General features: G+C 43.3%; 2 protein-coding genes across 2 annotated transcripts in view; both read left to right on the top strand.

Moving 5' to 3' along the window:
• The window catches only part of arsk (arylsulfatase family, member K), a 20,738-nt gene extending 7,443 nt beyond the window's left edge, over window positions 1-13,295 (top strand). Inside the window, exons 4-8 of the mRNA XM_080739371.1 lie at window positions 740-1,025; window positions 2,715-2,886; window positions 3,871-4,095; window positions 9,265-9,585; window positions 12,871-13,295. Of these exons, the coding sequence (XP_080595497.1) occupies window positions 740-1,025; window positions 2,715-2,886; window positions 3,871-4,095; window positions 9,265-9,585; window positions 12,871-13,145 (1,279 nt within the window). The 3' untranslated portion in view covers window positions 13,146-13,295. The remainder of the gene's footprint in view (window positions 1-739; window positions 1,026-2,714; window positions 2,887-3,870; window positions 4,096-9,264; window positions 9,586-12,870) is intronic.
• Window positions 10,580-11,113, top strand: LOC308294959 (N-alpha-acetyltransferase 20-like; the record flags this gene model as incomplete). Its single annotated transcript, XM_080737895.1, has 1 exon — window positions 10,580-11,113. The coding sequence occupies one exon, from the start codon at window positions 10,580-10,582 to the stop codon at window positions 11,111-11,113; it is 534 nt and encodes a 177-aa protein (XP_080594021.1).
• Window positions 13,296-13,857: the final 562 nt, after the last annotated feature.

The raw sequence follows: 13,857 nt of genomic DNA, 5'->3' as shown, positions 1-13,857 counted from the left end.
AGCAACAGAAGCTCTGAAAATTATCAGAAGGTAAAGCGGAAGTGACTCCTCCTCAAAACAAGCAAAGCAAATACAGTACGTGTAGCTTGCTGCTTATCAGAAATGGAGATTCTAGAATAAAATGTAAAGACATTTTAAAATTAAAATATATTTCTGTGTACGGAAATGACAAACAGATGACCGCTTCCGTTCTCGGCTTTCGGGGATGTGTAGTTCCAGACTGTAGAGCAGGGGTCTTCAACAGGGGGTCCGGGACCCCTAGGGGGTCCTCAGAGTTACTACAGGGGGTCCTCCAAATCTTACAATCTCTTTTATATTAACAACTTGAACCCTAGTGTCCTTATTCTGAGAACTGTAGCCAAAAATAGCCGATCTACAAGCTTTTAGATCGGCTATTTTTGGCAAAGAGGTTTGATGTAGAGGGGAAAAAGAGCAGACTAAGTACAGAGTGAAAGGTCAAGTTTATTAAGTATTGACAGTTCAAGTGGTTAAATATCTGAAAACACAAATTGACATGAATCCAAAATACACTGATGATTGTGCTGTCAAACGATGAACTATATGGAATCTGGGGGTCCCTGCTTCAGCTCTCTCTCTCAGCTAAGGGGTCCTTGGTCTGAAAACGTTGAAGACCCCTGCTGTAGAGTATTCGGAGGTTGTGGAATAGTTGTCTGGCTACACGAGACTAAGAACACCTAGAAATATGCTTTGTGTGTCTGACCATCCTGAATCCTCCTAGTAACCGAGTGGAGGCCTGGACGCGAGACGTTGACTTCCTGCTGCGCCAGGAGGGCAGGCCCGTGACACAGCTGGTGGGCAACGCGTCCACAGTGAGGGTCATGACCAAAGACTGGGAGACCACAGACAGCGCCACCCAGTGGATCCACCGCGCCGCTGCTGCGTCTCAGCGCCAGCCCTTCGCCCTCTACCTGGGCCTCAACCTCCCTCACACCTACAGAACCGACTCCCTGGGGCCCACCGCGGGCGGGTCCACGTTTCGCACCTCCCCGTATTGGCTTAAAAAGGTATGTTCTGGGGTGTCAATGGCCTAGTGGTTAAGGCCCATACCACATATAGGCTCTAGTGCATCCTGACAGTGAGTCGTGGGTTCAAATCCGGGTCTGTTGACCGTTGCTGCTCGTCACTCCCCGTTTCTTTCTCCCTGTTCCCTGTCATGATTCTCAACTGTACTGGCCAATAAAAGGCAGAAAAGGCCAAATCATAAAAATCATATCTTAAAGGTACGTTCTTTAAACAGTAAAGAAAACTCCTCTGTTCATTTGTCCATTCGTAATTAAAGATGTACAAATGTAATCAACTGGACCCGTAATTAACACCCAGAATTTAACTGTGTTAAAGTTGTGTTTGCTTCTGTTTGCTTCTTTTCAAAATGTCAAAAGTGCTTCTTAACCCTATTTGTGCCTATCCCGAACAAGTTCGGGATATTTTCAATCCAATACAATATTTTATTTGCTATTTTACTTACCCTGAGCTGCTTGGGACAACGTGGGTGGTCCTGGCTCGTCCAGCGCTTACCAACGAGAGACGCTAGATGGTCCGACGATTTATTCCATTGAAAATGGTTTAAAATAAAGTTTAGAGCCCCCCAAAAAAACCTCAATTTATACTGGCGGCGGCGCGACGTATTCCAGGGTGCCTATCTCGAACTAGTCCGGGATATTTAACACATCTGGTGCCAACCCCGAGTTTCCCGAGTTTGTATTGGTACCAACGCTGTGCCAACCCCGAGTTTCCCGAGTTTGGGCCGTTTTTGAAAAAAAAAAAAAAAAATGTTCAAAGATTTTTTTTTTCAAATTTTTTTTTTGGACCTCCAGAAATGTATTAGGCATGATCGCGATCGCGAAATTGCATGTTTAACCCCCATACCAACCCATTCTTTCAAACATGGCAGCCATGTTTGTTTACATCTGAAGAAAACATAATGGCCCATAAATCATGAATGCCTGAACGGATTTCCAAGCGGATCTTTTTGTTTGAAAGCTGTGAACAGCATCTACACACGTGGTGCATCAGCTAGGCATGGGCGTGCACTTTTTACACAATTGCGCAATTACATGGAAGTCTATGGTAACCATGGCAACGTGGGACATTGAAAAGAAAGAATCATAGCAACATAAGTGTTAATAAAATGAATTATTTAATCGGAGGCCTCAACGAAGTCCCGGTCTAAATTTCCATCCATGCCCGGGGCCGACACTCGGCCATCCACGGGCCGTATTCGCGCAAACGGCCGCATCGCGCCGCCCACTCCAATAATAAGTCACATCTTTAGAGAGGATTTTCTCTGAATTGTGTTCCCAGACCAAAGAGAACGTTTTTTTGCGACTGAAATAGCTTTAGATCGGGCTTCTAAAGGGGTTAGCAGTGAATGGCTAAGTGTAAGCTAACTTCCTCCTCTCGTCATACATAACAGTGGCTGGAGTGAAATCCCAAGGCACTTGGGGCAGTGTCGACGGAAGCTAGAGCGAATGCCTATAGAGATATTTCTGGCACTCTAGCGGCCACTTGTGGCCCGGGCACTGTATGAGTTAAAAAAAGACAAGTGGAGGGTCAACTCTTCTCCCCAGAATAATAAGGATGCTAGGGTTCATGTGGTTCAAATATACAGCAGCCCAGGATGCATTCTTAACATTGCTATTAGGATTACATTAACATGTTAGGATAATGTTGATCCTTATCCTTTACCTACACAGGTGTCCTCTGGTCTCATCTCTGTTCCCAAATGGCTGCCCGTGTCCTCCATGCACCCTGTGGACTACTACACCTCCTTTACCAAGAACTGCACCGGAGACTTCACAGAGCAGGAGGTCAGAGATATACGGGCCTTCTATTATGCCATGTGTGCTGAAACAGACGCCATGCTAGGTGAGAGGACGAGTGTTTTTAGTGGGTGTAAATGAAAAGGACACTTAAAAACATTTTCAATGTGGTTTCCCTATTTTGGGCATATAGGTGAAAATGTACAAGAATTGTTTAAAATGTAAACAATGATTTAAGATTTAAATCTTAAATCTTATTTTGATGAATGAAAACTATATCAAAACTCTGTTTATAAACTCCAAAACACAGCTGATAGTGTGTCCCAAATGTCCCGGAAAACATTCTTCTTTTTGATGAAAATAAACGTTTAAAACGCTTCTGTGCTAAACGTCTCATGCACGAAACACGCACACTCCTGGGCGCTCGTGTGCGTCTGAATGAGCCCCGGTTGAACCCCATCCCATACGCACGATTCAATTGTGTCTACAAATACACCTGTTTAATACAGTAAAATAAAGGGAGGGTGCTCATGTGCGTCTGGCTGTGACACCCTTTCTAGTTTATTTTCCTTTTGAGTTTTTTTTTTTTTTTGCACAGATTTTTTGACACTGCACTATTAGGTTGTGTTAGTAGTTTTTGAGTATTTTTTTCTTGTGTTTGACATGACAGTGAGATAACTAACATTGACTGCTATGGTCACTTTGTTTTGGACACTGTACTTTTTTTATGCAATAGACTATTCATTGCTGTTGCACTAACTAGCATTGACTGCTATGGTCACTTTGATTTGGACACTGTACTATTTTGATAGTTGTGCTTAAGGTCACTTTATGTATATATATTTATATATTATTCGTTCCCTCTCTTGATGTACCTTGCTCTTTACTGTACTCTATTCTTGTTTCTTTTATTTTTTCTTCTTACTTCTCTGTAACTTTGTAAATAACCGTATACTGCTGTGCTGCCTCTGGGCAACTGATTTTCCCCCTTGGGATAATAAAGGTATCTATCTAAAATGTCTACATGCTGTTCCTGTTAACTTCTCTGGGTCTTTGTCACCTCGTGTCTCCTCTCTGGTATTATTTCCAGGTCAGGTTATTTCAGCTCTCAGAGACGCGGGGATTCTAAACACCTCGGTGGTGATGTTCACGTCCGACCACGGAGAGCTGGCCATGGAGCACCGTCAGTACTACAAGATGTCCCTGTACGAGGGCAGCTCCCACGTCCCCCTGCTCATCACCGGCCCTGGACTGACCTCTGGCCTGCTGGCTGACCAACCTGTGTCCCTGGTGGACCTCTACCCCACTATACTGGGTGAGGAACTCTGTTGATTTCGTCGATTTTTTTTTTCACTGACGAAAACTAAATAAAAACAAAATAAAAACTAAGCTATGATGACTAAAACTAAGACTAAATATATTGAAAATTTCGTCAACAAAATAAAAACTAGACTAAAACGTTAGGGAGGGACTGGTGGAGAAGAGTCATTTAATGTTAGGTTGCTCAGGTGTTGCATGCTGAAAATAGCAGATCTACAAGCTCACAATGCATCGCGCTGCGACGCGTTGTGAGCTTGTAGATCGGCTATTTTCAGCACACAACCAAGTGTAAAATCAGTCATTACGATGCCATCAAGGCCTGCCAAAATACATTTTAGTCGACTAAATCAACTGTAGATTTAGTCGCCTAAAACTAGGCTGGGTGAGGAAGCACAAGAACACAGGTTATCATCATGTTGGCTTGTGGTGGACATCTTTGTAAAAATTATATTTTTACCACGGAAAAACAAAATAATATTACCAGAAACAGATAAAGAGATAGCCCTGAGTGACCATAACAGGTCTGTTATTGCAGGGGTTCCCAGGGGTTCTTTTTTGTCTCAGGGCACCCCATGAATATTATTTTTCATCCGAGGCACCCCTACATTAAATCGTCGTTGTTGGGTGGAAACCTTGTATGTCCAAAACCTTCTCTTTTTGTGTTATTATTTTAAAAACGAGTTAAAGTAGTGAAATTAGCTGATCTACAAGCACACAACACCTCGCATCACGAGGCGTTGTGTGCTTGTAGATCTGCTATTTTCACTACTTGTGTGATGCTTTTGTATGATGAAGTAGGGCTTTTATTTTACCAAAAAACATACACATTTGAAACTTGGAGATGCAAGGTTTTTGCCTGACAGTGACGATATTGTTAATTTTCACTCCCAGCACCTTATATTTATAGCATATTTTAGCGATTATGTTGTGAGGAAAACATTGAGATAACAGCCATTTTGGTTAGAACTGACTGAAAATAACTTTGTACTTTAAAAGTATACTAAATATATTTTTAAATGTCAAAATAAATTTCAAATATTATCAAATGATCTCGCGGCACCCCTGGACTGCCGTCGCAGCACCCCAGGGTGCCCTGTCACCCACTTTGAAAACCCCTGTGTTATTTGTACACTCAGAGTTATGGGGGTCCTTGGAAATAAAAGTCTGAGAACCACTAGTATGCGCGCGCGCGTGTGTGTGTGTGTGTGTGTGTGTGTGTGTGTGTGTGTGTGTGTGTGTGTGTGTGTGTGTGTGTGTGTGTGTGTGTGTGTGTGTGTGTGAGAGTGTTTGTGTGTGTGTGTGTGTGTGTGTGTGTGTGTGTGTGTGTGTGTGTGTGTGTGTGTGTGTGTGTGTGTGTGTGTGTGTGTGTGTGTGTCATACATATTCTGAAGAAGACCTGAAGACTTTGACATTCAGTAATGGACGACTCCCGGCTCCGCCCCCTCCAAAAGCTGCCTCCGCCACTATCACAGCGCGCCGCTATTGGCTTCATTCACTTCAATGGGAAATACGGCGGATTGTACACACATTTTACACATTAAATACTAATTCAGTGTTGGACCCAGAGCTTCGAAATCTCTTCCTGGTCCGTCGGCAGGGCAAGGCATGCATTGGAGGAAGGTGTAGTAGCTTACACGGCTAATGGAACAAAACTATGGAACAAAACCGCAGAGGAATATTTGGGAAATAAAGGAATGAGGAAGCCCCTGTCTGTTGGACCACAGATCGCCGTTTTTTATATAAAAAAGCCGATTTAAATATGAATACACTGTGTTGGCTAAAAGGCCATTGACCCATGACTACAACACCTTATTTGTTATGTAAAATAGCTACTGATCAAGTAGCCTAATGATGAATGAACAACGCGAAGTGTATTTTTTCTGACATGCAACAGGGGATGCGTGCAGGTGCGTCACAAGAGGGGGAAGAGGGACTGAGTTACTAAGGCCCAAGGTGGAAGGGCCTTAATTATTTTATACTTTAGCTATCGAAAAATAGCAGATTATATAAACTCGAGAGTGCCGCGCTGCGAGCTTGTATATCTGCTATTTTTGAAATCCCCAGATGAAGAACATTCATGTGGGCCCGCAGTGAATCCTTGTACCCAGGGCCCAGAATTTGTGCGACGACACCCTTGGCTGTATTTGCGACTCGCTGCGGCTAAAACTTTTCGGAATCGAGACGTTTTAACGCCAGAGATATCATTTATAAGCAATCGACATGATAAGAAACATGTAGGCCTAGCCTACATTTGAAGCAGTTTATTCTGGTTGTTGTGAAATAAGAGAAATAGACAGAGTAGGATACTGTCTACCTCATTTGTCGCTATAGGCTGTTTAAACACCATCATCACAGATCAAATAAATACATTAACACGCCGTTTAGGCGTCAAATGCACTGGTAGTTATATTTATTAGTTGTCTTTCTTACCTTATGTAGGCCTACACAACTGTCCAGTCCAGTGATAAGTTGCTTTATATCAGATGAAGTAGCCTATTCCTTGGTGCTTCTTCATATAAACACATACAATGTTTGTGTTGGTATAAATGAGTAGCCTACACATATTTTCTCAGTTCATATGACTTGATGAAAGTAACTAATATTCCGCCCAGGTCAATAACACTAATCATTATAATGGCATGAATCGATCTAAACAAATAAAGTCTGTGCTGATCAGTGGCGTAACAACATTGTGATAGGCCCTGGTGCAGATATTTGTTGTGGGCCCCCCAACCCACCCCACCCACCCCTATATACACAAGCGCAAGTGACATTTGAAATGTTTATTTATGTCCACATAAGCAGAAGTACAAGAATGTACAAAGGACATAAACAATATCATTGCAGTAAGCACTGGCGCCTAACTCTGTCCCCACTAGGGGGAGCACAAAGCTAGGAGACAAAATTGTGTATTTCCGGTTATAAGGTCAGCCAAAATGGGTATTTTTGGGTATAAAGTCAACTAAAACGGGTTTCCTTTATTAAGTCATTTTCGGGTGTCTTTGGGGCTTCAGGGGAGGACCTGGATATGTTGCTTGGTGCGCACCTTTTTTTTAAATAGGCCTATAAACATGACCAGGGCTCTGACATGACCAAATAAATAGAACACTAGGTCTACAATGCAAGCCTTTCAGTGCTGCACATTAAATAGACACGACCCATCCTGACTGATTGACACACAGCTGACAGGTCTCAAAGGATGATTGGACAAATTATCATTCACTCGGCACTCCACCAGCTAGGGCCTAGCCTAGGCAGCTACTCAGCACCTAAACCCATTACCGTAATACTTGTTGCGGCCGCGCAGATGCATTCCACCGCCGAACGTCATTACCGTATTACCAAGTGTGGTCGCGCAGACAGATTTTTTTTTTCTTTATTTTTTTCCTCTTCCTTCATGGGCCCCTGTGTGTGTGGGCCCTGGTGCGGCTGTACCAGCTGCACCTCTATATTTACGCCACTGGTGCTGATAATGATGATGGTAGTATGCTTATGGCTTATGTTAGGCAGGCCACTTAATAGATATATAGATAGATAGATATCTTTATTATCCCAAGGGGGATAATCAATAGCTATTTAACATAACAAATAAGGTGTTGATGTTATAGTCATGAGCCATTTAGCCAATACAGTGTATTCATATTTAAATCTTTCCGAGTCAGTGTAAAACGGCTCTGAATCCAGCAGAGAACTTATGTATTCTCTGCTGCTTTGTTTTAATAATAGGCCTACATATTTTTCTAATCTCATGCCAGGTCTTGTTGACGGATTTGGAAGAGATTTCGACGCTCTGGGTCCAAAACGCGACATGCAGTGTGTCTGTGTGTGACATTCTCCTCCATCGTGCTGACAGTGTTGTTGAATGACTGAGTGAGGGCTGTCGGACTTCAAAGCAGTAACGTGGAGGGAAAGGTGGGGGCGGAGCTACCGGGAGTCATGTATTGGGTATTATAATCAAAATAAGAACATATAATGGTGTATAAAACAGAACATCTAAAAATGACAGACATATTGCACAAGAACAAACAAAAACATCTGCTATTTTTGCTATTGTTGAAAATGAGTATAACATCTTGAATAAAAATAACACAATAAAAACATTGATTTAAATGTAATACATTCGCCGATAATAACAAAAAATAAAAGTGGTTAAATATTCTTTCTTTTAGGATATAGAATGTTCCTCTATATTGGGAAATTAGTAATCACACACAACGTACTGAAATAGTAAATAAAATGAATATCATTTAAACAATAAACATTTATAACTACTTTAGTGATGCATTTATAACTATACAGAAATCTACTTTTTGTTTATTATATATTGTAATACTAATGTGTAGGCTCTCTTGTTTGATGGCACACCGTTTTAGAACCACTTGTCCACGTGGAGAAGCACAGGAATAAGAGAAGCTGTATGTTTTCTTTGGTTCTGGCGCAACAATGACCCTATGACCGTTTGTCAGCCTTCTGATTGGTCCCTGACTGGCCAACCAGAAAAAAAACATTCACTTTTCGCTACCGGGGGTGGAGTTATGCAGTGGGAGAATGTCGCTTAAGTCTTCACCGCAGTGCCGTGATGCGGAGCACGGCCGGGTCGCAGTACGGGAGAACGGCGCTGCGCGGTCATAGCGATTTCGGTAATTATAGTGAATAAGCTTCAACAAACTAGTTCACATGAACGATATCAATGTAACTAAGAGTTTCAATTGGTTACATATATTTTAAATGGGCAGAATTACAATTAAAATACATTTTATGTTGACAGCCAGCCTATAATTCCACTGCTTCCTACCCAAGATGCACTGCGCTTTCTCTCTCTATTTCTGTCCTCTGCCTGTTCCAGAGGATTTTAAACTAATTAAAAGATGTATTTTCGGGGGGAAACCCCTGTTTTGCAATGTAACTACTGTACTTTTGTCTTCCCTTTGTATTAATATCACCTAGATGTTTTTCTTTTGGTACATTAAATAGCAATAATGAGGCAATGAAGAATACCCCCTCGCCCCATTCACTGCCATTAGAAAAACAATCTGCTCAGGCTTTTTCGTCCCACTTAGTAACAGAGCAGAATGGGGCGGGATTTGACAAACAGTGAATTGCGTATGGCAAGGTAAAACCCATACCTTAGCTTTTGCTTAACTGACAGCATTGTCTCTTGTAGAGATCGCGGGCATCTCAGCTCCAGGTGACCTCAGCGGGTCCTCCCTCCTCCCCCTGATGTGGGGGTCCAGGACCACCAGGACCACCAGGACCCCCTCCAGGACCCTCAGGACCTCCAGGACCCCCAGGACCCCCTCCAGGACCACCAGGACCTCCAGGACCCCCTCCAGGACCCCCTCTCACCACCACCCTCCTCATCCAGACTGGGTTCTGAGTGAATACCACGGCTGTAACGCCAACGCCTCCTCCTACATGCTGAGAACCGCTCGCTGGAAGTACATCGCATACGGTGACGGCCAGAGTATCCCTCCACAGCTCTTTGGTACGTTCCTGTCTTCAACAGGGGGTCCGGGACCCCTAGGGGGTCCTCAGAGTTACTACAGGGGGTGTTCCAAATCTTTGTTTGATAGACACTTCTTTTCTCCTTTTTTATAATAACCACTTGAACCCTAGTGTCCATAATCTGAGAACTTTAGCCAAAAATAGTAATAAATAATTTTCGGCAAAGAGCAGACTAAGTACAGAGCGAAAGTTTATTAAGTATTGACAGTTAAAGTGGTTAAATATCTGAAAACACAAATTGACATGAATCCAAAATACACTGATGATTGTGCTATGGAATCTATGAACAGGTTGTGGGGGTCCCTGCTTCATCTCTTTCTCAACTAAGGGGTCCTTGGCCTGAAAACGTTGCTGTAGGGGTTGTTTGTTTGGTACGATCAAAGCTAAATTACTTTGACTGATTTATAGAGGGCCCTACCGAAGGCCTTAAAGGAGTGTAAATTCCTACTTTCCTTTAAAACAGCTCTGAAAGCCACTTATAGGCGGCTGCTACTCACAACTAGTGTATTATATATACAACTGCATTGTATTTGACTTTTTTTTTATATGTTCTGCATAGTACTGTGTTTTATTTGTCTGTCATTCAATGTTGTATGAGTTAAAAAGGACCCCAATTGAAACAAGCCTAAAAGCTTTTTTGAGGTGTTAATACTTTTAGTTGACCTTGTACCAGTGAACTTTACTGTCACAAAACTGTACCTTTTCCTATGAACACCTCAAATAAAGTCTTCAATGAATCAATCAATCAATCAATCAATACATTATAACTTTGATGTTGATAAATACAACCTTACCCAAATTTGGGGTCACACATCATGATGATGTCATAGACGACAGTCATAGATGACTGTCGTCACAGGCTGGTTCTGGTACAGTTTATTATATATGGCAATGTTATCTTGTCTTTTTATTTTGAATACGTATAGTCGTGTGGCTTTTTGGTTGTAAAGGAGACAGTGTAGCAGCGAGCTAAGATGACAACCTTACGGCCGTTCACCTGCGACGACCTGTTCAGATTCAACCACATCAACCTGGACCCCATGACGGAGACGTACGGCGTGCAGTTCTACCTCCAGTACCTGACCCACTGGCCCGAGTACTTCCTGGCGGCGGAGGCCCCGGGCGGCGAGCTGATGGGTTACATCATCGGCAAGGCGGAGGGCTCGGTGGCGAGGGGGGAGTGGCACGGCCACGTCACCGCCGTCTCCGTGGCACCCCAGTTCAGGAGGATGGGTGTGGCGGCGGCGCTCATGGAGGCGCTGGAGGACGTCTCGGAGAGGAAAGGCGCGTTCTTCGTGGACCTGTTTGTGCGCGTGTCCAACCAGGTGGCGGTCAACATGTACACACGGCTGGGCTACAGCGTCTACCGGACGGTCACAGGGTACTACAGGGAGGGCAGTGGGACGCCAGACGAGGACGCCTACGACATGAGGAAGGCCTTGTCCAGGGACGCCAGGAAGAGGTCCGTCATTCCACTGACTCACCCTGTCCGGGCAGAAGACCTGTAATAACAGCTGTGGCGTCAGTTCAGAAAAGGCTAAGGTATGGCAACATGTGGTGCAACATGTTGCCTCCTGTGTGGCCACAGGAGGGACTTAACAGTACAGGCTATAAGGCACATCCAGGCATATTAATGCAAGGTTGTAGGCCTACACGATTGGACTGTTGACTGCAAAAGTGGAGGAACGTAATCATCTTGAGGATTGTAAATTGGAGAATATTTACATCTGCTTTAGGAGTTCATTTGAGATCAATATAGATGTGATGCTTTTGCTTAAAGGACCAGGTCACCTCTGGGACAACCAGATCTTATTTTATTGTTCTGTGGGACACGATCAACATAATCCTGAATTATTTTTTGTGTTCAATCTGTGTTTTTAGATATGTTAGTATTTCAGCATGCTACAACTGGTCATATGATGCATTTTGCATCATATGACCAGTTGTAGCAAATACTAAATTATCTAAAAACACAGATTGAACACAAAAAATAACTCAGGATTGTGTTGATCGTGTCCCACACAACAATAAAATAGGATCTGGTTGTCCCAGAAGTGACCTGGTCCTAACAAGAACACAATACAGAACGAGAACACTGGTACCAACCAAAACTATATTACTTACATATATATTCTCCTTTCTTTTTTGAGCGGTGGTAAACCACTCCATAGAGTGGCTGTGCGTGTGTCTGTAGCCACTTTTCCTCAGCGTTTTGCCATAGCAATATGTGTGTGTGCGTAGCCATATTACATCATATTACATCACCAATTGTCATCCTAGACCTATCTGTAGCCACCTTTCCTCAGCGTTTTGCCATAGCAATATGTGTGTGTGTGTGTGTGTGTAGCCATATTACATCACCAATTACATCCTAGACTTATATAGTATTTTTCCTCAGCGTTTTGCCATAGCAATGTGTTATCCTCAGTGTTTTGCCATAGCAACATGTGTGTGTGTGTGTAGCCTGTATTACATCACCAATTACCAATTGATGAAGACGTTATGCAAGCACGACCACCGCTCACTTCACATTGGGTGTGATTTTTTTATTACTGAGGAATGGATAGAGAACCAAAACTATGAATCACGACAACGGCACAGAGAGATGTGACTTCGTGGACTGACCATCAGGAGTACCTGGAGAAGTCACTGTGGACTATGATTGGTCAAGCTTCATGTGACATCATATACCTTACTATAAAACAACTTACAAACTTCAAGGACCCCCATAACTCTGAGTGAACTAGTAATGAAAATGTTTTTAAAGCTGCACAGCGCCTCTCAGATCTTAAGATTCTGTGATCTTCTGTCACTGCATGATGAGGGATGCAGGGGTAGGCTACCTTAGGCACGGGTGCCAACATGGCACAGGGGAGGGTGATCACTGGCACACTGGCAGAAGTGTGATAATATATTTTTAATCGTGGTCAATTAAATGAAGTCACCTAATTTACAGCAAATTAAATCCTGCCTGTAATTCTACCTTCATTAAAACTCTGAACTCTGACTTGGGAGGGAGTCGGGGGAGATAGGTGGTCTAATGATCGTTTATAACAATGTCCTCCCAATCAAAATATGTCTGAATTATTTATGGGGTGTCATTAAAATGTATGTTGACAAGGCATTGACTGTCTAGAAACATGGCAGTTTGCTGACCCCTGGGGGGGTTAGGTCACAGACTCTGATAGATGAAAAAAAGCGTGTGTAGCCATTAGGACCTGCCTCTTTCACTGACTAATTCATTGCTTCCTCTCTGATTTCTTAGACCTAACGTTGGACAAGGAGGAACTTCACAACGTGGTGCTCAAGTTCCCTGAGGTCTGGGCTCATCTGGACAGGCAGCTGCGTAGCGTGGTAGACTATCCCAACGTTTCCAAAGCCGTTCACCTCTACAACAGACAGGAGTTTGCTTCCTGGCGCCAGAGTCTGGGAGCCAACTACAGCCGGGTCATCGCCAACCTCAGGTGGCACGTGGACTGGCAGAAAGATCCGTCGGCCAATGAGAGAGCTATTGAGGAGTGGCTGATGGATTCATTGTGATACACATTAGAGGTCAGATAACACATTCCATATTTGGGCGTACTGTAGCTGCATTGGGAACTCCTTATATGGTCATGGCTGATTCATAGTATGTGACATGATCGTGACGAAGTGGTCCTCTGGCTTGCCAGCCCGTCCTCCCTTAAGCGATAGTAAACTGTGACCACAGGTCACCGTTTACTATCAGAACCGTCACGGCTTGTCCGTATCTGCCCGTACGGGTAACGCCTGACACTATGGTTCCCCTGTGACATCACAGATGACATCACATTGATGTCAGATATTCAGAGCAGGGATCTCCATATATGGGCATAAAAGGGATTCTGTTAGGAATCTCCATATATGGGCATAAAAAGGATTCTGTTAGGGATCTCCATATATGGGCATAAAATGGATTGTATCCCAGATGATGCCCTGTTAGGAGAACCACCCTAACAGAATCCATAAATGGCCAAGACAGATGGCACGTCCTCGGTCTCTTTTCGCCCTTAGGCGTCTTACTGGTGTAAGAAAGAATAAATAATGATCAACAAGCTCACAACACGTTGCTTTGCTTGTAGGTCGGCTATTTTCACTTTTCTATAAGGCAAGTGGTTTTGTCATGTATTTCTTTTATTTTGGTTCTCGAGCTGAAATAGTTTGGAAACCTCTGCTCCATGTATTTTTATCATAATGAATTTACCCTACAATTGTCAATGTTAGGACGTGTGTG

This window comes from Nannobrachium achirus (genome assembly GCF_963921795.1).
Source record: "Nannobrachium achirus genome assembly, chromosome: 12".
NCBI classification, from domain to species: domain Eukaryota; kingdom Metazoa; phylum Chordata; class Actinopteri; order Myctophiformes; family Myctophidae; genus Nannobrachium; species Nannobrachium achirus.
Note: the sequence above shows the minus strand (reverse complement) of the source record. Positions and strands in the feature narration are given on the sequence as shown.